General features: G+C 47.7%; 2 protein-coding genes and 1 pseudogene across 2 annotated transcripts; all 3 read right to left on the reverse strand.

Annotated features, from left to right (window-relative positions):
• Positions 1–8,021: 8,021 nt before the first annotated feature.
• On the reverse strand, positions 8,022–8,987 carry LOC128847833 (olfactory receptor 14A16-like). The gene has a single exon (XM_054047555.1). It carries the CDS (start codon positions 8,979–8,981, stop codon positions 8,022–8,024), a length of 960 nt encoding a protein of 319 aa, XP_053903530.1. The 5' UTR covers positions 8,982–8,987.
• Positions 8,988–16,170: 7,183 nt separating this feature from the next.
• Positions 16,171–17,553, reverse strand: LOC128847348 (olfactory receptor 14A16-like). Its single transcript, XM_054046740.1, has 2 exons — positions 17,093–17,553; positions 16,171–16,663 (listed from the first exon to the last, which is right to left on the reverse strand). Exons 1-2 carry the CDS (start codon positions 17,551–17,553, stop codon positions 16,171–16,173), a joined length of 954 nt encoding a protein of 317 aa, XP_053902715.1.
• Positions 17,554–18,939: 1,386 nt separating this feature from the next.
• On the reverse strand, positions 18,940–19,888 carry LOC128847349 (olfactory receptor 14A16-like; annotated as a pseudogene).
• Between the last annotated feature and the right edge of the window lie 6,654 nt (positions 19,889–26,542).

Genomic DNA, 26,542 nt, shown 5'->3' on the forward strand with positions numbered 1-26,542 from the left:
AGTTGGGGGGGGGGCAGTGTGGGGGGGCTTGTCTGGGCCCCTTCAGGCAAGTAGAGTGCTGCGGTTTTTCTGTTAACATTCAGCAGCACCAGAAAACAAACTAACCCCCCCCCCCCCGCCATGAATTCTCTGGGATGATCACGGTACCCCTCCCCCCACCGCATGGCTGGTATCAGGGAAGATCCCTGCAGGCACCAAACTACCCCCCCCCGCCGCCGCCGCCCCCCCTCGCCATGAATTCTCTGGGATGATCACGGTACCCTCCCCCCACCGCGTGGCTGGTAACAGGGAAGAACCCTGCTAGCCAAACGCGGAAAACTTCAGGGCCAATTTCCCATCTGCGCTTGGCTAACTGCAGGGAAGGATTTATTTTCCGCCACAGGCAAACAGCCCAGTAGGAACGGCCACCTCTGTCCCCTTAATTAAGTTCCCGTATTTCAACCAGGTTACCAGGAGTGATATCACTCTCCTGAGGATTACACAACAAGATAAAGAACGGATGTTGCTTGAATGCCAGCAAACACCGGGACCATACGCTGCTAGGCTTTGTCAGGCAATGATACCAGATTACTTGCTGCAAGCATGGCGTGGTCAAGTGTCCTACCATGGAGGAGGGAATAAGGATGCACTGCCCAGAAACCTTCTGGCAAGGCTTTCGGAGTACCTCCAGGAGAGCTTCATGGAGATGTCCCTGGAGGATTTCCGCTCCATCCCCAGACACGTTAACAGACTTTTCCAGTAGCTACAGACTTTTCCAGTAGCTGAACTGACCGCGAATGCAAAGTCAGGCAAAGTAATCATTAAAAACCGTTTGCTTTTAAAACAAGTTTTATATTTTAAAAGGTAAACTCACCTGAGGTCCCTTCCATGGGGTCAGAGTCTTGGGTACTGGCTTGGGAGGCTTGGGAGGGTACTTCAGTCAGGGTGAGAAAAAGATCCTGGCTGTTGGGGAGAATGGAGTGCTGTGTGCTCTCTGCAAGCTCATCCTCCTCCTCCTCCTCCTCTACCCCATCGGCAGAATCCTCAGGCGTCGAGACTATCCCCGACCCAGAATCCACGAACAAAGGTGGGGTAGTGGTGGCAGCCCCCCCTAGAATTGCATGCAGCTCGGCGTAGTAGCGGCATGTCCGCGGCTCTGACCCGGAGCGACCGTTTGCCTCCTTTGTTTTTTGATAGGCTTGTCTGAGCTCCTTGACCTTCACGCGGCACTGCTCAGAGTCCCTATTGTGGCCTCTCTCCATCATGCCCTTGGAAATTTTTTCAAAAGTTTTTGCATTTCGTCTTTTAGAACGAAGTTCTGCAAGCACTGAATCCTCTCCCCATACAGCGATCAGATCCAGTACCTCCCTCACGGTCCATGCTGGTGCTCTTTTTCGATTATCAGCCTGCATGGTTACCTGTGCTGATGAGGTATCTGTGGTCACCTGTGCTCTCCATGCTGGGCAAACAGGAAATGAAGTTCAAATGTTCGCGGGGCTTTTCCTGTCTACCTGGCCAGTGCATCCGAGTTCGGATTGCTGTCCAGAGCGGTCACAATGATGCACTGTGGGATAGCTCCCGGAGGCCAATACCATCGAATTGCGGCCACACTAACCCTAATTCGAATTGCTAAAATCGATTTTGGCGCTACTCCGCTCGTTGGGGTGGAGTACAGAAATCGATTTAAAGGGCCCTTTACATCGAATTAAATGGCGTCGTTGTGTGGACGGTTACAGGGTTAATTCGAATTAAAGCTGATAAATCCGAATTAAAGTCGTAGTGTAGACCAGGCCTAAGTGTGGCTGCAGGGAGCTCAGCCCTGCTGCCCGGCCTGCCTGGCTGCCGCTGCGGTTCTAGTGCTGGGGAGAGCTGGATTCCACGTTAATGTTTTGATTCCACGATTCTGTCCGTGTTCTCATTAGCCCAGATATCATAGGGCCCTATGTACATGCGACTGTCATTACGTGTAATCTGCCACGGGGTGGAGTACCTTGGGTACCGCTGCGGCCCCCGGAAGATACATGGAATGGTGGGGAGAGTGTAGGGAGGTTCATCTGACGGGGGCGGCTCTAGCTTTTTTGCCACCCCAATCACGGCAGGCAGGCCGCCTTTGGCGGCATGCCTGTGGGAGGTCCCCGGTCCCGCAGATTTGGCAGCATGCCTGTGGGAGGTACGCCGGTCCTGCAGCTTCGGTGTACCCACCGCCAAATTGCCGCTGAAGCCACGGGACCGGTGGACCTCCCACAGGCATGCCGCCGAAAGCTCCCTGACTGCTGCCCTCGCAGGGACCGGCAGGGTGCCCCCCGCGGCTTACCGCCCCAGGCATGCACTTGGTGCACTGGTGCCTGGAGCCGCCGCTGCATGTGCTTATCTCCCACTGCCTCCCTACAGTGATTTCTCCTCACAGACACAGCCACAGACCCACAGCCTCCTCTCCCCACAGACCTAGGAGATCCACCCCCTCCCATGTAGTCCAGGCAGGAGCCTGTTTGCTGCAGGGAGCCAGCATGCTCAGCTGGGCAGTAGCTATGTGAGCTCTCCACACCAAACAAACAGGAAGAACAATTTAAAACGTCCTGGGGATTTGAAAGGGAAGGGGTGCATGCCTGTGTAGCTGGATGCAGGGCAGCAGAGTTCAAAACGGTGACGAGAGTGGTCACAGTGGGCATTGTGGGGTACCTCCTGGAGGACAGTTACAGCGATGTGCGGAACGCAGTGTCTACACTGACACTGTGTCACGCTATCTATGTCACAAAAAGCTCTAAGCCTCTTTCCGAGGTGGTTTTATTATGTCGGCATAGCGGGAGAGTTAAATCTAGGGCTACCATATGTCCGGATTTCCCCGGACATGTCCAGCTTTTCAATCTATAAATAGCCATCCAGGGGGGATTTCTAAAAATCTAAAAATGTCCAGGATTTCCCCCGGTTGGCTATTTATAGATTGAAAAGCGGTGCCACTGGGCAGCCAACGCCCCTTCCCGGCTCCCCCCATCCCCTGCAGCCTTAGCACGCCCCCGGCCCTGCAGATGTCTTCCCCCTCCTCCCCTCCCCTGAACGCTCCACCCCCTGCTCCTCCCCCTCCCTGGCTTCCTGCGAATCAAATCTTCGCGGGAAGTCTGAAAACAAGCAGGGTCAGACGAGCAGCAGCAGATAAGCTGGGGCAGGGGGGACACGAGGAAGAGGGCTCCGGGGAGGCGCAGCACATCCCAGTCCAGCCCCAGCTGTGCACCTCCGGCCTCAGTCGGTCCCAGCGGCTCCGGCCCGGCCCGGCTCGGGCCCCGGGGCACCGGCCCCAGTTTCGGCAGAGGGCACTGGCCCGGCCCCAGCCGAGCGGCACCGGCTGAGCACCCCTGGCCCCGGCCCCAGCGCTCCGGTTCTGGCCGAGTGTGCTGGCCCCAACCCCAGCAGCTCCGGCAAGGCTTGGGCCCCAGGGTGGCCGGCCTGGCCCCGGCCGAGCACCTCCAGCCTGGCCCCAAGCCCCGCGACTCTGGCCGGAGCGCAGACTGATTCCTGGGCTCTTGTTAAAGCCGGCCCTGGTCGGGGGACAGGGAAGGGGGGTTGCATGGGTCGAGAGTTCGGGGGTCTATCAGGGGGGCAAGGGTGTGGAGAGGGGTTGGGACAGTCAGGGACAGGGAGCAGGGGGGGTTAGATGGGTCGGGGGTTCTGGGGAGTTGTCAGGGGGCAGGGGTGTGGAGAGGAGGCGAGGCAGGCAGGGAGCAGAGGGGGTTGGATGGGTCAGGAGTTCTGGGGGTCCTGTCAATGGGTGGGGAGCAGTTGGATAGGACATGGGAGTCCCGGGGGTCTGTCTGGGGGCGGGGATGTGACTATGGGGTAGGGGTGTGGATAAGGGTCGCGGCAGTCAGGGGACAGGTAGGGTCCTAGGGGGCAGTTAGGGTGGGGGGTTCGCAGGAGGGGGCAGTCAGGGGACAAGAAGCAGGGAGGATTAGATAGGGGTTGGGATGCTAGGGGGCAGTTAGTGGCAGGGGTCCCAGGAGGGGGCAGTAAGGGGACAAGGAGCAGGGGGGGTTGGGGATTCTGAGGGGGGCAGTGAGGGGGTGGGAAGTGGGAGGGAGTGGATGGGGGCGGGGCAGGGCAGGGGCGGGGCTAGAGCGGGCCTCCTCCCCCCCCGTGTCCTCTTTTTCGATTGTGCAAATATGGTAACCCTATTAAATCGGCAGGTGGAGCATTGCAGTGTGTACACCGCCACTGTTCTGTCAACAGAAGCTGCCTTTTGTCGACAAAAGTGTCACAGCGAAATATAAGGTAGAAAAGATAGTTTAGCATAAGTAGTTCACACATATTCCAAGGAACCATTCAAGATGAAGTGTCCCGTTAACACTCCTCCGGTCATAGAACAAAACAGAGCACACAGAAGCCCAAGTGGCAGCTCTGCAATCTTCCCCCACTCAACAGTCTCTGGAAATATGCCTCTACTCTGCCCTGGAAGGACCCTTTCTGTACATGAAAGGATATTCCCTTCTCCATATCCCTGCATGCTTCCTTAGTGATCGACCAGAAGGATGCAAATTATTGCCACTAATGTTGATATTAGGGTTATGGGGAGTCATCCTCTGGGAACTAGACAAAGATCCCCAGTGAATTTCACACAGGCCACCATAGAGAAATCAGAAAAAACTAACAATTATTTATCCAGAGTGGAACAGCTTCAAATGGAGTGACTGTGGGAGCCTCACATCAGAACACCCCTAACACTGACAACGTGAACAGGGGCACTGGATCCTTTCTCTATGCAAGCCCGTATCAAGGATGATCTCTCTCTCTGCTCCATTCATCAGTGAGGTGTCTAAAGTCACTGACACACCAGGTCCCGGAATCCTAATTATTGAAAGAAGCCAGCAAGAGTGGCAGAACGATTCCCGTTCTATTGAAATGGGGTATTACCGGTGCTGTAACACTCAGTGATTCAAATCCAGTACTGGTGTCAGAGGGCATGACCTTAATGTAGTTAACATTGCCCTGCCAGATTACATAAGATCTGAATTTGTGCTGTTCCTCGCGAGACCCACAGCTTGAAGTCTGGAGACTCCTTGCAAGTTCTCAGAAATGCCGTAAAATCAAGTGACAGCAATATTTGTATTATTTCTTCATTTGGACTGGGAATAAAGCCCAAACGCTAGACCTCTGCCCAGTATTGTAAGAATATATGCAAAATACACTGAATGGTCCACCAAATCCTCACCCATTCATCTTGGGAAACATTCTCCTTCCTTCAGCATAAAACTCTCCCATTAACCGACTGTAATTTTTCACCATTAACCAATGGCAAAATTTCCCCCATCAGTCAACTAGAACATTATCCTCCTTCAACCACCTATAGACTCCTCTGACCTCCACTAACCAGACAAATCTGTCCTGTACCACCCATAGACTCGTCTGCTCTCTACTAATAATAACATTATCCTCCATTATCCTCCATGCACCCACCAAAACATTCTGCAGGAGAACCAGCCATAGACCTCTTTGCTCTTCACCACCCAGAGTCTTCTGCACTTGACAACAATCATAGACTTTCCCTCCTCCTTATTCCCTAATCAGAATCCATCCAATTTGCCTTAACCAAATTAGACTTCTTCCCTTTTCATTGACCAGGGGATCATACGCCATTCATTGACTGTAACATTCTCCCTCCTCAACCAATGAAACTTCCATATAATTTTCCCATCAACCCAGCCAAGCCCTCAAGAAAAGACTGGGAGAATAGGTAGGCCAGCAGCCCATCCTGAAGGTTAACAGACTTGGTTGGCAGCTTCAGAAGACAATTCCACTGTCAATGAAGCACCATTGGTTTGTTCAGGTGTCTCAGTAGATTACTGTTGCCCTGGTGTCTACATTAGGATGAGAGGAGGACACTGTACCTTGATGTTTTCCAATGATGCCATAACAACAAACAAAGCTTGAAAGCAGAGCTGGCCAAAACATGGGATTTCCACTTTTTGGGAAATGTTGCTATTTCAAAATTTCACTCTAACTGAAAACTCGGGGGTGGGGGGGCTTTAGAAACAAAATTTCCTCCACAGGACCCAGGCATCTACTGAGTAAAACTGACATTATGGTCAGTTTCATGGCTGCTAATAGGAGCAGAATGTGAGTTTCACTCAACACCTGATTCTAGGCTCCCAGGCCAGCTGGTTGCCCAGACTATGTGACTCAGTGGCCATTTTAGGAAGCCAGCTGCCCTGGAAGTCTGGAAGCCCTGGTGTTCCTGGGCTAGGGCTGTCTGCATGCTGAGATTACCCTCGAGCCATGGCCCCTCGGAGCCCATACCAGGGTCTTCAAACTTACTGCTCCTTAGCAGCTCAGCTTGGCAGGCAGGCAATCCATTGCCAATCTGACCTTGCTTCCCTGAAAGTCCATCAAACCTGAGATGTTTCTGTGAATCATTTTGGGTTCTATGAATGAGCATTTTTGGACAAAGCTCTGTTTCATCATACATTTTCCATCCAGCTGTACGTGTGAGCTACCCTGAGATATATCTCTGCCAGAAGCTGGAGTTCGTTCCTACTCTGTGTCACTGGAAAAACTGGATGAATACAGATAAATCTTTTTGTGTGAATAATAACTTTACTTTTCCAGGGAATGTGATTCAGCTGAGTTGATGGGACGGGGTTTTGATCAGTTCACGCAATGGCACTTGCATGGAAGCTAGGGAAGAAACTGGTCTTCCAGTTGCACACCATGTTGGTCAACATCTTGGTGATGAGCATGCTGGTGAGCAGGATTTCCAGGAGGGAGAGGTTGATGATGAAGAGTCGTAAAGGACTGGTAAGTCTGGAGAAGAAGGCCCAGAGATTCTGGCTTGGAGATAAAAAATGTATTTTATGTTACTAATTCAGACCCAAGAAGGAGAGAATAATTCCCATGCACCAATTTTAAGGTTTATTTGACTGGGAAAGGAGAGAAATGGAGACAGTGTCAGGGTCTGACAACAATTTGTTGTTAGCCTTAAGCCCTATGCATAAACCTAACCCATATCCAACAGGGACTTAAGCATGAGTTTACCTTTAAACCTTCAATGGGGCCACTCATGCGATTAAAGTAAATAATGTGTTGAAGTGGCTGTGGAATCAGGGTCTTTGTACAGAACATTCAAAGGGAGTGAGTTTGGAGCAGATCCTCAGCTGGTGTAAATTCTCAGAGATCTATTGACTTCAATGGAGCTATGACAATTTACACCAGCTGAGGATTGCCTTCTTGATTTTTAACGATCCCGAGTGTGATACTTCCATTTGTTCAGAGAAGCAAATGAGAGCATGTTAAAAATGTATCCTGTCATAACAGCTCAAAGTTCAAACACCAAGTATTTTAGGATGAACTGTTTGTAAATGACAGATAGAGTAAGATATAGCCATAAAAATCGTTGTTAAATAATGTTTAATAAGGAGTATTTATAAGAAAATCATGATCTGAACATAGACAATCATTAACAGGAAAAGAAGCACAATAAATTGCACAATAATTTCCATAGATTATTCATCATCAAGCTAGCTAACATAATTCACAATCAAATAGAAATCTATCATTATGAGTAAACGAGGTTGTCATTGTGGGGAGCAAGCCTTCAGCTCACTCAGAAAACCGCATCAAAGAGAGGACATATTGGCACTTCCAAGAGAGGACAAACATCGAAAATCCTGTCTAACCAAACACTCACCATTTCCCCAGGCTTTCCCACCTCTAAAGAAACAAACCAAACCACAAGCCAACCAGTTAAGCAAAAAAAAATGCATGGATATCCCCAAAAATAAGAAGAGCCAGAGACATCATTCGGGGCTTTGCTATGGCTACTGATTCTATGGGCAAGGTGCTCAGAGTGTATGGTGATGGGTAGCAGTATATGATAGATAGATTCTGATCTTATTTACATTGGTGTAAACCTATAATAACTTCTTTTTTCTTGAGTCATGTTTGACTGGAGTTTTACTATTGTAAATCCCAATTCTGCATAGACAGATGCACAGCATTTTCTCATGCAGGCAATAATGTCATCAGCGGATTATGTAAAGAAACAAAGAATGAAATTGTTACTGAAGGAGAAATATGGACATTTTATTCTTAGAGAATAACCTCCAACCTATCAATTTATTCAGTGCACCTTTGAGCTCCTTGTTTCTCATGCTGTAGATGATCGGATTCATCATTGGTGGCAACACAGAATAGAGAACAGCCACCACTAAATCCAGACCTGAGGTTGAGCTGGAGGTGGGTTTCAAGTAGGCAAAGGTCCCTGTGCAAATAAACAAGGAGACCACAATGAGGTGAGGAAGGCAGGTGGAGAAGGCTTTATGCCGGCCCTGCTCAGAGGGGATTCTCACCACTGTGGTGAAGATCTGAACATATGACACAATTATGAAAACAAAGCAGCTTGAGGCTAAGCAAACACTAAAGATGAGAAACCCGACTTCACTGAGGTCTGAGTCAGAGCAGGCGAGCTTGAGGAGCTGGGGGACTTCACAGAAGAACTGATCCACCATGTTACCTCCACAGAAGGATATTGCAAACGTGTTTCCAGTGTGCACTGCAGAGTAGAGAATAACACTGATCCAGGCACTGGCTGCCATTTGAACACAAGCTCTCCTGTTCATCACTGTCTGATAGTGCAGTGGTTGGCAGATGGCGACATATCGGTCGTACGCCATGATGGTCAGTATGGCAAAATCTGCTGAAGCGAAGAAGAAGACAAGAAAGACTTGGGCGACACATCCAGAATAAGAAATAACTCTTGTGTTCATGAGGGAGTTGGCCATGGATTTGGGGATGGTGACAGAGATGGACCCGAGGTCTAGGATGGACAGATTCATCAGGAAGAAGTACATGGGGGTGTGAAGTTGGTGGTTAAGGACTATGGCTGTGATGATTAGAAGGTTCCCCATCAGGGATGCCAGGTAAAGCACTAGAAACACCACAAAGTGTAAAATCTGCAGTTCCGGAACATCAGAGAATCCCAGGAGAAGGAATTCGGTCATGGTGGTTTGGTTGGACATTTTCTTCCTCAGTCCATTCTGTGATGGCTTTTGGGGGGAATGAGAAAGACAATGGTCAGGATTAGAGCGACAGTGGGAATGGCCCTGATTCCATTTTCTCTAATATCTTATTATATAAATGTCAAAGGCGCACAGCACTTGTCACTTGCAATGACCACGTGTTGTTAGAGCTCCTCACCTCTGACAATCAATCAGTCACGTTATCACACTAGTGTAAACTGGGTTGGCTCATTTAAAGTCAGTGGAGCTTTGTTATTTTACCCTATATGAGGATTTGGCCCAAGATGTGAACTGTTAAAATGCAATATGAAGGATGGAAAAAAGTACAATCCAAACCCAACAATTCTTCCAAAGAAAGTCCCTCTGTTGCATCCATCACAAAGCTCACATCTTGGCTATGAAACGGATAGACTAAAATCCCAGCACAGCCTGATTCCCATGTAGACTCAACCAGCATCGTAAGTAGCAGCTCATCTCTGATTTTTCTCCCCCAAGTTCTGTGACTAGATGGCTTGCTGCCTGCTTCCAAATTGATTTATGGCACCAACTCCCAGCTACACTTCGGCCTCCATGTAACAATGGACTAGCAGCATCCCTCCATCATCGCTATGTTGTATCATTTACTCTGCACTGTGCAGTGCAGGGGTTGTCAGGACACTTGGGCTCTACTCTTGTCTCTGCCAGTGACCTGCTCTGTGACCTTAGGCCAGTCATTTCCCCTTTTTCTGCCTCTGTTTCCTCCTCACCCTTTCTATGCCATGTCTACTAGGACTGTAAAGACTTTCGGAGCAGGGTTGTGGGGCAGATTTTTAAAGGTATTGATACACTAGTGGGATTCTCAAAATCATCAGGGACCTCAACACCCCCTGAAATCAACGAGTTATAACCTCCTAGGTGCTTTTGAAAATCCAAATCGGTGCTGAAATACCTTTGGAAATATGGCCCCATGTCTTGTTCTCTGTAAATTCTGCAAAACCATTTACACCGTTTATACTCAGCCATCAGCAGTGTGGAGCTAGGACAGGAGCTCTGAGTTCTACTCCCAGTGATCTCCTGTATGTCCTTGAATGGTGTCAGGATAGACAGGGTTTGGTTGCTTGGTTCAACTCTAACCCAGGGTTTAAAGGGCTAGTCTGTATAAAACATAATCTGTGTGCTGTCAATTTAACTGGTTATTCAGTTGTTACCTTCTCACAACTATCCCTTTGGAAGAGAAATCACACAGATGCAATAGAATAAATGGTTTGAAATTAAGGTCTTATCAGGCAATATTAATGTTCCCCAATTTATTTGAAGTTTAAGGCTGGTTAGAAATTTTCAGCTGTTTTCATTTTAATGGCGAATGGGTTTTCAGCTAAACAACAACAAATCTCAGACTCTGTCTCCTTTTCTACAAACATTTTGTGATTGGTTTGTAAAGAAATTGAAAACTCAAAAAACAAACATTTTTGGGTTTGTGATAAAAAAAATCCAGTTTTCAGCAAAAAGTTTTCATTTGCCAAAAACTGGGGGAGAAAATGGATTTGGAGTTTTCAGTGAAAAGTCAAAATTTTCCTGAAGGGTGGAAAAATTCCAATCAGCAGTAGCTAGCCGATTAAATTGTGAATAAATGTCTTAACAAGTTCATATTGTAATTCATATTTATCATCTTAATTTTCCCCTGTATGTTGATCCCCAAACATATTTAATTGAAATAGAAAACTTACTGTACTGATCTTTATGGATTTTTTTCCCAATGTATGATCCATTCAGTCATCCAGCACCAGGATTCTTTGGTCAATATCTATCTATGTACCAGAATCTAGAAACTAAAGGCACAGGCATCTGACAATCCTTTCCCCCTTCATTCTGAGAGTGCAGTGCCAGAACTAGACTCAAACCTGTTGCTCTCTGCAGATGAGCTGTGTGTAGCTGGCCTTGAGAATCACTGGCATTAAAGGACTAATGCTGCGGGAAGGTGATTTATTCATGTCTATTTCCTAAGGACAAGTGATACTCACTCCCTGGAGCCCTGCACAGCTCAGCAGCAGAGGCCCAGAGGCACGTGCATAGATGTCTAGATGATAAAGCCAAAAGAACCATTCAGATCCTCTAGTATGACCTTCACATAGCATCGGGCCTACGTTCCCTGATTGCAGCCCAGTTTCTGTGTCATCTGTGGGCCAGGATCACAAAGATGGAGACAGGCACCTACAGGGTTTATCAATGCTCCCAGATGAGCTAGGTGTCTAAGTCCCATGGTCATTCAGTGGGAGTGAGGAGCTTAACCTGCTTAGATGCTTTTGTAAACCCCAATAGACAGCTATTTCCTTCTTTAGATACCTAAACTCCTTTGTAATCCTGGCCCTGTGTCTCTTGTTAACTTCCAAGGCCTGGACTTCTCCTGAATTTCAGAAAATGATGCCTGGGATTCACAAAGGAGCCTATGGCAGTAAGGCATGTACATCTTGGGCTCCTAATGCCCTTAGATGCCATTGAGAATCCCATTCTGTAATGATAACTAGGACAGTCAGGCATCTACAGAAAGGAGATCAAGATGCTAAGAACTCCTGTGATCTAAGTCCAGCTATGCAGCTATGTTACATCAACTCTCTGTGCCTCTTTTTACCAAAATAATTGAGACTGGATGAAAAGCTTATAAAGAAACATTTATTTAGAGATGATCCATGATTCACCTACTGAACCCATCTTACCTTAGACCCTGAGTGTTTCCCTCCCTCTCCCTCACCTAACCCAGACCACCAAGCAAACACCCACAGCCCTTAATCTTCTCCCACCCCTCTCACAACCCTCACTCCACAGACCTTCTCAGCCCCTGTTCTTTGAGATTCCCCCTCCCATGGCCGAGAGTCAATTCCTCACCCAGAGTTTCTGACTCAGCTTCCTCAGAGATCCCTGCTTAACCCCTCTGCCCACCAGTCCCCTCTTCTGTCCACCAGTCCTCTCCTCTGCTCAGCCCCACTCCTCTGACATGGCCCCAGCCCCAGGAAACAGCCACCGACCCCTGGCTCCCAACACCTGCCCATTCTCTCCTCCTTCTCTCCATTGGCAAGCCATGGCCACCACTTCCTTCCTTCCCCGCTCTCCTCCTTTCTCTTCCTGGACAAGCCCTTTTTCTGAACAGTATTTCCAGTGTGGCCTCTGCCCAGTGCCAACCAGCACACAGCTAACCTGGGGAACTCACTTCCACAAGATATTGCTGAGATAAAATGGTCAGCGGATGAGACATTGGCATGGATCACAATAGCCTTCATGGTTACATTAGATCAGAGAATGAATTAAACTGCCATGGTGCAGCTCTCCAGCCAGCCATTAACTCACAGGGAACCTCCCTGAAATGCAGAATTGTCCACTGGGGTGGGGGTCCCTGTCCCTCTATCTTCAGCAGCTGGGGCTGGTCCCTCCAAGAGTCACAGCTCTGAACTGGGCTGTTCCCCGGAGCCTATGGAAAGAGGCACATTTAGTCCCATAAATCTTTTCTGACTCTCAGGGCTGGATTCAGACACTCCAGGGCCATGCATGGAGGGGGGGTGGCTTCAAAGAGAGGCTGGGACAATGGCATGGGACCCCTGGTATGTCCCAGAAGAGGAGCAGGTGACTCTCGCCCACCCCTTGGGAACAGGTAGGTGCCCACAGACAGGCAGAGTGCAGTCAGAGTCCCCCCAGTGCTAACCTCCCCAGACAGGGTGTGTCTGCTTGTGTGAGGGGGTCGGGATTGCTGTGCTCTTCCCCTCCCCTGCACAGAGAACCCCCTGCTGGGATGGGGTTGGTGGGGTGCTCCAGAGCAGTGGTGCTGGGAGTTCAGACCCCATGGAGATGCCTGAGGCACTTCCCTTCTTCCAGAACCGTTGTCTCAGGCCCTCTTCAGACTCAGGCAGACAATGCTGCAGCTGCTGCAGTGGGGGCAGATCTCACCATCCTATCCCTATTGTTCCAGTCTGTGGGTAGTGCAGCATCTGTTGCTGGCCCCAGTCAGACCCAGGGAAGTGGACACCCCCACCCATAGTACCCCATCATGCCCCACTCTTGGTTACTAGTCATGCCATCCTTGATGTGGTACAGCAGGCATTCTTATATCAGGAGGTTCTCGTTGGGATTTGCCAGGTTGGGGGGAGGGTTGCAGAGGAGGGCAGAGAGATTGAGAAATGGGGTAGGAGATGCTGTGGTCAGTGAGGGGCTGGGGGGCAGAGCAGCCCATAGAGAAGAGCCTTGTTCCAGGGGATTCTGGGATTGAGGATCCCAACACCTCATAGAGAAGGGCTGTGCCCTAGGGGATTTGGGATTGAAGGGCCCAGGACCACACACAAAAGTGTCACACCTCAGCAGGGCTGGAGTCAAAGGACCTGAATCTCCTCTTCCTTAGACCAGACATACTCCATTGTAACACCACTGTCATAACTATAAAGGGAAAGGTAACAGCCCTCCTGTGTACAGTACTATAAAATCCCTCCTGGCCAAAGACTCCAAAATCCTTTTACCTGTAAAGGGTTAAGAAGCTCAGGTAACCTGGATGACACCTGACCCAAAGGACCAATAAGGGGACAAGATACTTTCAAATCTTGGTGGGGGAAGTCTTTTGTTTGTGCTCTTTGTTTTGGGGGTTGTTCGCTCTTGGGACTGAGAGGGACCAGACATCAATCCAGGTTCTCCAAATCTTTCTAAACAAGCCTCTCATTTTTCAAACTTGTAAGTAAACAGCCAGGCAAGGTGTGTTAGTTTTTATCTTTGTTTTCTCAACTTGTAAATGTACCTTTTTGCTAAAGTGTTTATCTCTGTTTGCTGTAACTTTGAACCTAAGGCTACAGGGGATTCCTCTGGGCTCTTTAAGTTTAATTACCATGTAAAGTTGGTTTCCATCCTGATTTTACAAAAAATAATTTTTACCTTTTTATTTAATTAAAAGTCGTCCTTTTAAGAACCTGATTGATTTTTCCTTGTTTTTAAGATCCAAGGCGGTTGGATCTTGATCCACCAGGAGTTGGTGGGAGAAAGGAGGGGGGTGGTTAATTTCTCCTTGTTTTAAGATCCAAGGGGTTTGGATCTGTATTCACCAGGGAATTGGTGAAGAGTCTCTCAAGGCTACCCAGGGAAGGGAATTAGCATTTTGGAAGTGGTGGCAGCAGACCAAATCTAAGCTGGTAGTTAAGTTTAGAAGTTTTCATGCAGGCCCCCACATTTGTACCCTAAAGTTCAAAGTGGGGAAGCAGCCTTGACAACCATGGACTTACCCTGGGGTGAGTGAGGGGGAAATCTGCCCCACTGAGTCCAATGGAGTTACTTCTAACTTTTCTTAACGTTGGTGTGTTTTGATGCTGATTTATTGTGCACAGACAGAGATCAAACCAGGGCTCAGATCCTCACAGCAGGGAGTGTTTACAGTGCTCAAGGGCCACTCACCGGCTCTTTCGAGGAAATAAAGTGACAGCGTTATTAGCCAAAGGGTTTAGCTCTCAGTTAGGCCCGTCAGCCTTCAAAGTGCATGGAGTCGCGCCAAATGGATTACGCTGAGCACGTGCATGGAGAGAGGATGAGCTGGTTGAAAACTACCTCTGGCTCACAGGCTGCGAGTCCGTGAAGGGGGAATGTCCAGTAATGGCTGACAAACCCACATGCCATCTGGGCACTTTGAGTTCAGATCTAACTCTGAGCCAAAATCTGAACCTAAGAATAAGGAGACACCTGGCTCTGTCTGAGGGTTTCAAATTGTGTGGAAATATCACCTGGGCACTGCAGGATATTTAGAAGTTGATGTTACAATTTTTGAAATACACTTACCAGCTGGGAGGGGAGGATGATGAGGGTGGAAGAGCTGGTGGGAATTGTGGGAGTGAGGTTTGGGGGGCAGCGAGGGGAGGGGGGGTATGGGGAAGGGGACGAATAGGGTGGGTGGGTAGGAGATGAGTTGGGGGTCAGGAGATGAGGCTGGGTGGGACACTGGGAAGAGGAGACCTGAATGTTAGTGACAGGGGACTGGGAGAACAGAGGGTTGTGATGTTCTGTCTCTTTCAATGTTCAGAGGCCTCTATGCTCTCTCCCCTACCGAATGCAGAGCCTCACTTTCCTGTTAGGTCCAGTTTTGCAATGGGAACAATAAAGCAAGCACAGCACCCACTGCGTTTCCATCAGCGCTCTCTTTGCCTGTGCGTCTATCTTCTTCTCTGATGGATCCAGAACTAGAACAAAGGGCAGGGCGCCTGACAGCCCACATTCCCCTCTCTTGTGTGTGCCAATATCAGGGGGCTCTCGATGTATCTATGCCTGTCCGATGCCCCTCCCTTTCCAGCTTTTGTGATCTTGGGGTTTATTCTTTGGCTTGTGGTGGGAGGGGGGACTGAGCCTGTGTCCCTAATCACCCCTTCCAATGAGTGCCAGGATCTGGGGAAGCGCCGCCCCTCGGGGTGTGAAGCTGAGAAGAGGCAAAGGGGGACATGAACCCACAATGCACAGGACAGCCTGCTGGCACCTGGGTGACTGATATGAGTGAAGCAGTTCATACATCTCTGAGTTATTGTTTCAGGTTGTACCATCTCCTGCAGGTGTTTCTCACTCCGCTGAGAATAGCTCATTGAGATGAACAGGCCATTTCACACCTCACTGAACCTGTATTGCTGCAGATGGCTGTGTCCAGCTTTGTGCTGCACTTATTGAGAGATTTGGGGGTGAGGGGTTGATGTGAAGGGAACCCAGAATGGCCAAGCTGTGCACAGAATGCAGCTCCTTTCTAGAAAAATGTGATGATTCTTAAAAGAGCCTTTTCCTTCACTCATCATCCATATCCATGGTGACCTACAGCCACCACAATGACCACTAATTCCGACCAACAAGTTTTTTTTCTGTTGAAAAACTAGGAAATAAAATGGCAAAAAACTTTATTACCACAGAGTTAATAAGGTTTCCCAGTGACAGCTCATGCCAGTCCAGAAGGTCAAATTCAGCTAAACTCATGCTTCTAACAAGGAAATGCAGAATTGAAGTAAATGCCCTCATAATTTAGATAGATAGATATATAGATTCTTATCTAATTCACAGAAGAGTAACTCCACTGAGTTCAGTGAATTTAGTCTGGATTATTACTACTATGAACACAACATTTTTGCATAAAAGCCTGCACATCACATTCCCATGGAGACAATAATGTCATCAGTTTATACAGATTATATCTGTAAAGAAGCACAGAATGAAAACATGGTCATGGGAGAAATCTGGAAATTTTATTCTTTTTGAATAACTTCCCCGCAGTCAGTTTCCTTAGGGCACCTTTGATCTCCTTGTTCCTCATGCTGTAGATGGCTGGATTTATCACTGGAGGCACCACAGAATAAAGAACAGCCACCGCTAAATCAAGTCCTGATGTTGAGCTGGAGGTGGGTTTCAGGTAGGCAAAGGTGGCAGTGCAAACTAACAATGAGACCACAATGAGGTGAGGGAGGCAGTTGGAGAAGGCTTTATGCCGACCCCGCTCAGAGGGGATTCTCAGCACTGCTTTGAAGATCTGAACATATGACACAATTATAAAAGCAAAACAGCTTAAACCTAAGAAGAAGAGAAAAGAAGTAATAACAATTTCACTGAGGTACGAGTCATTGCAGGTGATCTTGAGCAGCTGGGGAATTTCACAGAAGAACTGATTCACCTTGTTACCACCACAGAAAGTTAATGCAAATATTTTCCCAATTTGCATAGTAGAAATGGGAACAACATAAGAACATAAGAACATAAGAAAGGCCGTACCGGGTCAGACCCAAGGTCCATCTAGCCCAATATCCTGTCTACCGACAGTGGTCAATGTCAGGTGCCCCAGAGGGAGTGAACCTAAGAGGCAATGATCAGGTGATCTCTCCCCTGCCATCCATCTCCATCCTCTGACAGACAGAGGCTAGGGACACCATTCCTTACCCGTCCCGGCTAATAGCCACTAATGGACTTAACCACCATGAATTTATCCAGTTCTCTCTTAAAGCCTGTCATAGTCCTAGCCTTCACAACCTTCTCAGGCAAGGAGTTCCACAAGTTGACTGTGCGCTGCATGAAGAAGAACTTCCTTTTATTTGTTTTAAACCTGCTGCCTATCAATTTCATTTTATGACCCCTAGTTCTTGTATTATGGGAATAAGTAAATAATTCCACTGATCCAGGCACTGGCTGCCATTTGGACACAAGCTCCCCTGTTCATTATAGTCTCATAGTGCAGTGGTTGGCAGATGGCGACGTATCGGTCGTACGCCATGATGGTGAGAAAAGCAAAGTCAACCGCAGCGAAGAAAATGAAAAGAAAGACTTGGGCAATGCACCCAGAATAAGAAATCGACTTGGTGTTCGATAGGGAGTTGGCCATGGACTTGGGGACAGTGACGGAGATGGATCCAAGGTCTAGTATGGACAAATTCATCAGAAAGAAGTACATGGGGGTGTGAAGGTGGTGGTCGACCACTACAATGATGATAACAAGGAGATTTCGCACCAGAGCTGACAGATAAATCCCTAGAAACACCACGGAGTGTAAAATCTGCAGTTTCTGAACCTCAGAGAATCCCAGGAGAAGGAAATCGGTCACAGTGGTGCAATTAGACATTTTCTTTCTCAGTCCATCATGAACTGTCTGTGGAAGAACGGGGAGGGCAGTGGTCAGGCTAGAGTCCTTCCTTCTCCTCACCTCTGTCAATCACAGCACTAGTGAGGAGCATTGTCACACCACTGTAAATTGCCACAGTTCCCTTACAGTCAACGGATGGCATCTGTTTCCTCCATCTGAGGAGATGGTCCAAGATGAGGCTTGATAAAATGCAGTGTAAATATGGAACAAATTACAACCCAAACCCAACAATCTTAGGAATGATGGTCGTCCTATTGCAACAACTGAGAGCTAGTTTAGGAAAGAAGAGTAAGGCTACATCTACACTACGAGCTAGGGGAGTGATTCCCAGATCACATACACTACTTGCAATAGCTCGAGGATGGCTAGTACAAGTCTAAAACTTAGTATAGCCATAGCAGAAGGGGAAAGTGTGCTGAATACTTAGCCCCAGGGTTCAGGTGGGTTTGAATTCAGCATGGCTAGTGGAGGTACACTGCTATTTATTCATACAAAGCTAGCACATGAGTACAAGCATGCAAGCTGGTGAATCACAGGCCTAGCCTGCTGAGTCGACGTAGCCTAAAAGAGTTTGGCTAATTAACTTTGCAAAATGCCGGCTGAGAGGGGATATGATCACTCTCTATAAACACATCCAGGGGGTAAAAACCAGGGAAAGAGCAGAGCTATTGACGCTAAAGGAGAATGTCAGCACAAGAAGGAATGGGGATAAATTGTCCATGAGTAAATTCAGCTTGGAAATGAGAAGAAAGTTTGTCTCCAGCTCGACTGTGATGATTCCACACTGAGTTCTGTGCAGAGATGGCCTGCTACCTGCTTACAGATAGATTCATGGCCCCTGATACCAGCTGCACTTGTGTCTCTGTGTAATGATGGGCTAGGAGCATCCCTCTGTTACTGCTATGGTTTATTGTTTCCTTCTCTACGTTTATGCCTCCACTGTGCAGGTCAGTGGCAACCAGGAGACCTGGGTTATGTTCTTGTCTCTACCACTGACCTTCTGGGTGACGTCTGTTTGTCAGAGGGTGGAGATGGATGGCAGGAGAGAAATCACTTGATCACTACCTCTTAGCTTCATGCCTTCTGGGGCACCTGGCATGGGCCACTGTCGATAGACAGGATACTGGGCTGGATGGACCTTTGGTCTGACCCAGTATCTTCATTATAAGAACGTAAGAATGGCCACATTCTTATGTTCTTATACTCTTATAATAACTCTTTTTTTTTCCTTCAGTCAAGTTTGTCTGGATTTTTACTAGTGTAAATACCCAATTCTGCATAAACAGATAGCACTGTATGTTCTCATGGAGACAATAATATGATCAGATAATTATATTTCTAAAGAAACACAGAATGAAATCATGTTCAAAGAATAAATATGGACTTCTCATTCTTCATGAATAACCTCCAACCTATCAGTTTCCTCAGTGCACCTTTGAGCTCCTTGCTCTTCATGCTGTAGATGATGGGATTCATCATTGGTGGCAACACAGAATATAAAACGGCCACCAAGAGATTCTGAAACTATAGAGGGCTGGAGATGGGTTTCAGATACGCAAAAGTGGTAGTGAAAAGTAACAAGGAGACCACAATGAGGTGAGGAAGGCAGGTGGAGAAGGCTTTATGTCGGCCCTGCTCAGAGGGGATTCTCACCATTGTGGTGAAGATCTGAACATATGACACAATTATGAAAACAAAGCAGCTTAAGCATAAGAATAAACTAAAGATGAGAAACCCAACTTCACTGAGGTCTGAGTCAGAGCAGGCGAGCTTGAGGAGCTGGGGGATTTCACAGAAGAACTGATCCACCATGTTACCTCCACAGAAGGATATTGCAAACGTGTTTCCAGTGTGCACTGCACAGTAGAGAATAACACTGATCCAGGCACTGGCTGCCATTTGGACACAAGCTCTTCTGTTCATCAGTGTCTCATAGTGCAGTGGTTGGCAGATGGCGACGTATCGATCATACGCCATGACAGTCAGTATGGCATAATCTGCTGAAGCAAAGAAGGCAAAGAGAAAGACTTGGGCAACACATGCAGAATAAGAAATCGATCTGCTGTTCATGAGGGAATTGGCCATGGATTTGGGGATGGTGACAGAGATGGAGCCGAGGTCTAGGATGGACAGATTCATCAAGAAGAAGTACATGGGGGTGTGAAGGTGGTGGTCGAGGGCTATGGCTATGAAGATGAGAAGATTCCCCACCAGCAATAAAAGGTAAAGCGCTAGAAACACCACAAAGTGTAAAATCCCGAACATCAGAGAATCCCAGGAGAAGGAATTCGGTCACGGCGGTTTGGTTGGACATTTTCTTCCTCAGTACGCTGTGTGATGGCTGTGGAAGGAATGAGAAAGACAATGGTGAGCATTACAGTGATACAGGGAATACCCCTGATTCGTCTTTCTCTAATATCTCATTATATGAATGTCAAAGATGCACAGCACTCATCACTCCCAATATTTAGGAGTTGTTAGTGCTCTCGCATCTGACAAGCAATCAGTCCTGTTATCAAACTAGTGTAATTGGGTCAGCTCCTTTAAAGTCAATGGAGCTTCATTACTTTACCCCATCTGAGGATTTGGCCCAAGATGTGGCTTGTTAAAATGCAGTATGAAGAATGGAACAGAGAACAATCCAAGTTATAAGCTCCTAAGTGCTTTTGAAAATCCCACTAGGTGCCAAAATACCTCTGGAAACATGGCCCTATGTCTTGTTATGTGTAAGTTCTGCACACCCATTTACACCATATATACTCAGCCAGCAGCAGTGTGGAGCTAGGACAGGAGCTCTGAGTTCTACTCCCAGTCATTTCCCGTATGTTCTTGAACGGTGTCAGGATAGACAGGGTTTGGCTGCTTGGTTCAACTCTAACCCAGGGTTAAAAGGGCCTAGTCTGTATAAAACACAGTTATTCAATTGTTACCTTCTTACAACTATCACTTTGAAAGAGAAATCACACAGATGTAACAGAATAAATGGACATTTTGGCATTATTGTGTAAAGAATCAAAAAACTCAAAAAAACAAACATTTTTGGTTTTGTGATAAAAAAAATCGAGTTTTCAGTAGAAAGTTTTCATTTGCCAAAAATTAAAATATAAATAAATTGATTTTGCATTTTCTGTGAAAAGTCAACCTTTTCCTGAGAGGTGGAAAATTCCTATCAGCAGTAGATAATTAATTAAACTGAGAGTAAAGTCTTAACAAGTTCATATTGTAATTCATATTTATCATCTGAATTTCCCCCTGTATTATTTCCCCTGTATATTGTTAATTGAAATAACAAACTTACTGTGCTGATCTTTGTGGATTTTTTTCCCAACATATGACGCATTCAGTCATCCAGCACCAGGATTCTTTGGTCAATATCTATCTATATAACACAAACTAGAAGCTAAAGGCACAGGTATCTGAGCGCCATTTCACCACTCACTCTGTGACTGAACTAGACTCTGTCCTGTTGCTCTTTGCAGGCGATCTGTGTGTATCTGGCTTTGATTTGCACTGGCATTAAAGGACCCATGCTGCAGGAAGGTAATTTATCCACTTCTATTTCCTAAGGGCTAGTGGGACTCACTCCTGGGAGTCCTGCACAGCTCAGCAGCAAAGGCCCTGAGGGAAGTGCATAGATGCCTAGGTGATAAAGCCAAAAGTGTCCTTCTGATCCTCTAATCTGATCCCCTGCCTAGCACAGGGCCTACGATCTCCCCCGGTTCCCTGATTCCTGCCCAGCTTCTGTGTTGTCTGTAGGCCAGGATTACAAATGGATTTAGGCATGTAATTAGATGGAGACAGGCACTGACTGGGATTTATCAAAGCTCCTATGTGAGCTAAGTGGCTAAATCCCATGGGCATTCAATGGGAGTTGGGTGCCTAAACTGTTGGTGCTATTGTTAATCCCAGTAGGCACCTATCAGCTTCTTTAGGTGCCTAAACCCCTTTGTAATCCTAGCACTGCAACTTTTCTGTTGACTTCCAAGGCCTGCGCTTCTCTGCAGTTTCAGAAAATGATGGCAGGATTTGCAAAGGAGCCTAAGAGAATAAGGCATGTGCATCTTGGGCTTCTAACTCCCTAAGACTCCCTTAAGAATCGTGACCTTCAATGATAGCAAGTAGAGCAGTCAGCAGTGGCTAGAGAAATGAGGTCAAGACACTGGAAGTTTCTGTGATCTAAGCCTGGCTATGCACTATATTACCTTAACTCTCTGTGCCTCAGTTTACCAAAACAATTAAACTGCGAAATATTATCTGAGATGGGAAGAACAATTCATAAAGAATCATTTATTTAGAGCTGATCCATGATTCAGTTTTGTTTGAGCTTTTAATGAATTTTCACAGATCTGGGTGAAATATTTGTCAAGTTATTTTTTTCAAGCAGATTTTCCTTATTTTCCACAGGAACATAGGAATTGTCAGAGACCAGTGCCGTGGGTCTGACTGGGGCCAGCCCCAGATCATGCACCACCCACAGTCTGGAGCAAAGCTTTGGGTAGTGAGGAGATCTGCCTCCAGGGCAGCAGTTGCAGCATTGTCTGCCTGACTCTGCAGAGAGCCTGAGACAATGGCTCTTGGAGAGCAGAACTGCCCCACACATCTCCATGGGGTTTGAATTCCCAGCCCAACTTCTCTGAGGACCCCAACAACCCCGCCCCATTGGGGGGCTCAGTGTGCAGAGGGAGGGGAAGAGCACAGCAGTCCTGACCAGCTCAACCAAGCAGATACACGGTGGCTGGGAAGGTAACGACCGGGGCAACCATGACTGCCCCCTGGCTGTCTGTAGGCACCTCGCTGATCTCAAGGGGTGTGGGAGAGTCACCCACTGCCTCTTCTGGGAAGGAGCAGAGTTCCCATGCCACCATCCCACCCACCACTGACATTTCACATGGGCACAGGGTCAAGGGGGCCGAGCCCCATGCATGGCCCTGGAGTGTCTGAACCCAGCCCTGAGAGTCTGCAGAGCTTTATGGGACTAGAGGCTGGCCTACGCTATGAGGCTAGGTTGAAATTAGCTGCATTAGGTCAATTTTATAAGCAAGGTGATCCGGTGCCAAGATAGAGATATGTGTTCTGTCTATTGCCCCATCACAGTTAGGGAACCCCATTGCAGCAAAGCCATCCACTATGACCTGCACATTTCCCAGAATCACTACCCTTGTTAGAAGAAGGTTACTGATTGCTTTGGCTACTTGGACCACAGCAGCCCGCACGGTAGATTTGTCCACTCCAAATTGATTCCCAGCTGACGGGTAGCAGTCAGACATTGCAAGCTTCCACCTGACTATTGACACTTGCTTCTCAACTGTCAGGGCAGGTCTCATCTTGGCATTCCTATGCTTCAGGGTGGGGAAAAGCAACTCAAAAAGTTCCAGGAAAGTGGCCTTACGCATGCGAAAGTTTTGCAGCCACTGGGAATCATCCCATACCTGCAACACTATTCGGTTCAACCAGTCTGTGCTTGTTTGCCGGGCCCAGAATCGGCATTCCACTGTATCAACCTGCCCCACTGCCACCATGATCTCCCAATTGCCACATCCCATGCTTTCAGAAAAGTTTGTGTCCATGCAGCAAAGAGTTCTTTGGCACCTTATAGACTAACAAACGTATTGGAGCATGAGCTTTCGTGGGTGAATACCCACTTCGTCGGATGCACTTTGTTGAAAGCTCATGCTCCAATACGTTTGTTAGTCTATAAGGTGCCACTGAACTCTTTGATGCTTTTACAGATCCAGACTAACACGGCTACCCCTCTGATGTTTGTGTCCATGTCCTCCTCACAATCGTCCTCGTGCTGGTAGCTCCTAGCCAGGCTCTGCACATACTGCAGGTTAATGCGCGAGGTGTTTACAATGCTCACAAAAGCAGTGTGCAGCTGAGCGGGCTCCATGCTTGCCGTGCTATGGTGTCTCCACAGATAACCCAGGAAAAAAGGTTTGAAACGATTCTTTGCCATTGCTTTCAAGGAGGGAGTAAGGGAGCGGAGACTGATGACATGTACCCAAAACACCCGCAACAATGTTTTTGCTCCATCAGGCATTTGGAGCTTAAGTCAGAATTCCAGTGGGCAGCAGGGACTGTGGGATAGCTACCCACAGTGCACCACTCCGTGAGTCAATGCTAGCCATGGTATTGAGGACACACTCCACAGACCTACTGCCGGGGTGAAAGTAATTTAAAGGACTTACCGGTACACCGGAGTCCTGAGCATGGGCGTGGCCTCAACCGGAAGAAGTGTGGCCTCACCCAGAAGAGGTGGGGCCTTTCAAGATTTAAAGGCCCTGGGGCTCCGGCTGTGGCTGGGAGCCCCAGGGCCTTTAAATCACCCCGGAGCTACCAGCTGCAAAGGCATCTGGGAGCCCCAGGGCTCTGGTCACCGCGGAGCTCCGGGCCCTTTAAATCACCACAGGAGCCCGGGTGCTGGACCTCCAGCGGCGCTTTAAAGGGCCTGGGGCTCCCCACAGCAGCTGGAGCCCTGGGCCTTTTAAATCACCGCCGCAGCTCCCAAACAGGGGGTAGACAAGACATTCCCCCTCTGGCCACCAGACAAATATTTTTTCAGGGAATCAAATCTCCCTTGGGTAGAACTCCTCCAAGGATGCGCAGTTCCAGGAATCTCATAGAAGGGAATGACTGTTTGCCTTAGGAAGTGGGTAAGGGAAACCTGCAGGGCCTTAGGCCCCTCCAGCATCTGATGAAACCATTTTGGGGGAAGGGGCCTGGGTAGCCAAGGAAGACAAAGACAGGAAAGAAGGGCTTCCAACTCCTGTGCAAACACCATGTTCCCAGGAGCCCAAAAGAAGCGGTGGCGGGTGTCAGCACTTTGACTGCTTCCTGAGGGCACAGAACTCAGAACATGGCAAAGCTCAGAGCCCCGTTACACAGAGACAGAATGCTATCAGCTCACAGCAGCAACATCCCTCTCAAAGTTTCTATGCCAGAGCTCCTATCAGCTGCGTGTCCTTCCCGGAAGAGGGTGCAGATAGGCTGCTGAGGGGGTGGTTGGGTAAATGAAAGCAGCGGAGGCTTGTTCCTCTTAAGTTTTCTTTGTGTTGCTCTTGTGGTTCTGAGGGAGGAAGCTGGAGCAGAATTTGATTTTGCTTCAGTGCCTTTGGTTGGGCTCAGTTTGTGACCCTGAGCACGGGCTTCCTGCATTCTCTGCTCTTAACCCCTCAGGGGAATGGACAATGGACCAACTTCATACGTTGGGCAGAAAGTAGCCTAAGAAAGATAAGCATAGGTGAAAAAAGGGGAGTGGATGTGAGCTTTCTTGGTTCTTAGATGATTTGGCTGGTTGTGAGAAGGGCAAATTGTCAATCTGGGCTGGAAGGCTCACTGCGGCCAGCTGAGTTGACATATCCTCGGCGGTGTTTTTGAAAAATCTGTCCTGTACGGCCATTGTTCCTAATGGACCTACACAGCATAAATCACTTCCCTCCATCTGCTGTCAATGCTCCTACAAATACAGCCCAATATGTCATTGGCCTTCTTGACAACAAGGGCATACTGCGGACTCATATCTAGCTTCTCGTCCACTGTAATCCCCAGGTCCTTTTCTGCAGAACTGCTGTTTAGCGAGTTGGTGCCCAGTCTGTTGCGGTGCATGGGATTCTTCCTTCCTAAGTGCAGAACAATGCACTTGTCCTTGTTGAATCTCATCAGATTTCTTTTGACCCAATCCTCCAATTTGTCTAGGTCACTCTGGACCCTCTCCCTATCCTCCAGCATATCTACCTCTCTCCCCAGCTTAGTGTCATCTGCAAACTTGCTGAGGGTGCAATTCATCCCATCATCCAGATCATTAATAAAGATGTTAAAGAAAACCAGTCCCAGGACTGACCCCTGTGGCACTGTGCTTGATACCGGCTGCCAACAAGACATTGAGCCATTAATCACTACCCATTGAGCCCAGCAATCTAGCCAGCTTTCTATGCATCTTATAGTCCATTCATCCAATCCATAATTTTTTAACTTGATGGCAAGAATACTGTGGGATTTCATATCAAAAGCCTTGTTAAAGTCAAGATATATCATGTCCACTGCTTTCCCCATATCCACAGAGACAGTTATCTCATCATAAAAGGCAATCAGGTTGGTCAAGCCTGACTTGCCCTTGGTGAATCCCTGTTGACTGTTCCTGATCACCTTCCTCTCCTCCAAGTGCTTCAAAATGGATTCCTTGAGGACCTGCTCCATGATTTTTCTGGAGAGTGAAGTGAGGCTGACCAGTCTGTAGTTCCCTGGGTTCTCTTTCTTCCTTTTTTAAAATACGGGCACTCTATTTGCCTTTTTCCAATCATCCTCGACCACCCCTAATCACCATGAATTTTCAAAGATAATGGCAAATGGCTCTGCAATCATATCAGCCAATTCCTTCAGCACCCTTGGATGTATTAGATCTGGCAGCAAGGTTCGCCCACTGAGAGCTGAAATCGCTGAGAGGTGGGTGGAGAAATCACAGAGCCAGGTGACAGTGCAGGTCAATTTGGGACGGAACGGTAGACAGAATGATGGCATGACAAATAACAGCGGCTAGAGCATTGGACTATGTTTTAGTGACTTCACTCCAGAATGCTGGATTTGTGACTGGGAAACTTCTCTCGCTCTCTCTTTCTCTTTCTCTCTCTGAATATATATAGTATAGGCCAAGATTTTTAAAATGCATTATTTGCCAAGGTCGTTATCTCACAACATCGCTATCTCAAGAGGTCATTATTTTTTAGAGTTTCTATTCTAAACTTTTTTATTATTATAATTATTTTTCATGTAAGAACTGCCATACTGGATCAGACCAATGGTCCATCTATCACAGTATCCTGTCTTCCAACAGTGACTATTCCAGGTGCTTCAGAGGCAATGAACAGAATAGGGAATCATGTAGTGATTCAACCCCTGTTGTCCATTCCCAGCTTCTGGCAAACAGAGGCTAGGGGCACTCAGAGCATTGTTTTGCATCCGTGCCCATCCT

This window comes from Malaclemys terrapin, chromosome 13 (assembly GCF_027887155.1).
Source record: "Malaclemys terrapin pileata isolate rMalTer1 chromosome 13, rMalTer1.hap1, whole genome shotgun sequence".
Taxonomy (NCBI): domain Eukaryota; kingdom Metazoa; phylum Chordata; order Testudines; family Emydidae; genus Malaclemys; species Malaclemys terrapin.

What these genes read in the sequence shown, in the direction of transcription:
- LOC128847348 (XM_054046740.1), bottom strand. Translation starts at nt 17,553, where the DNA reads ATGTCTAATTGCACCACTGTGACCGATTTCCTTCTCCTGGGATTCTCT. An exon ending in ATCAGTGGAATTATTTACTT is followed by an intron (nt 16,664 to 17,092) that starts ATTCCCATAATA and finishes TCCCATTTCTAC; the next exon opens with TATGCAAATTGGGAAAATAT.
- LOC128847833 (XM_054047555.1), bottom strand. Translation starts at nt 8,981, where the DNA reads ATGTCCAACCAAACCACCATGACCGAATTCCTTCTCCTGGGATTCTCT.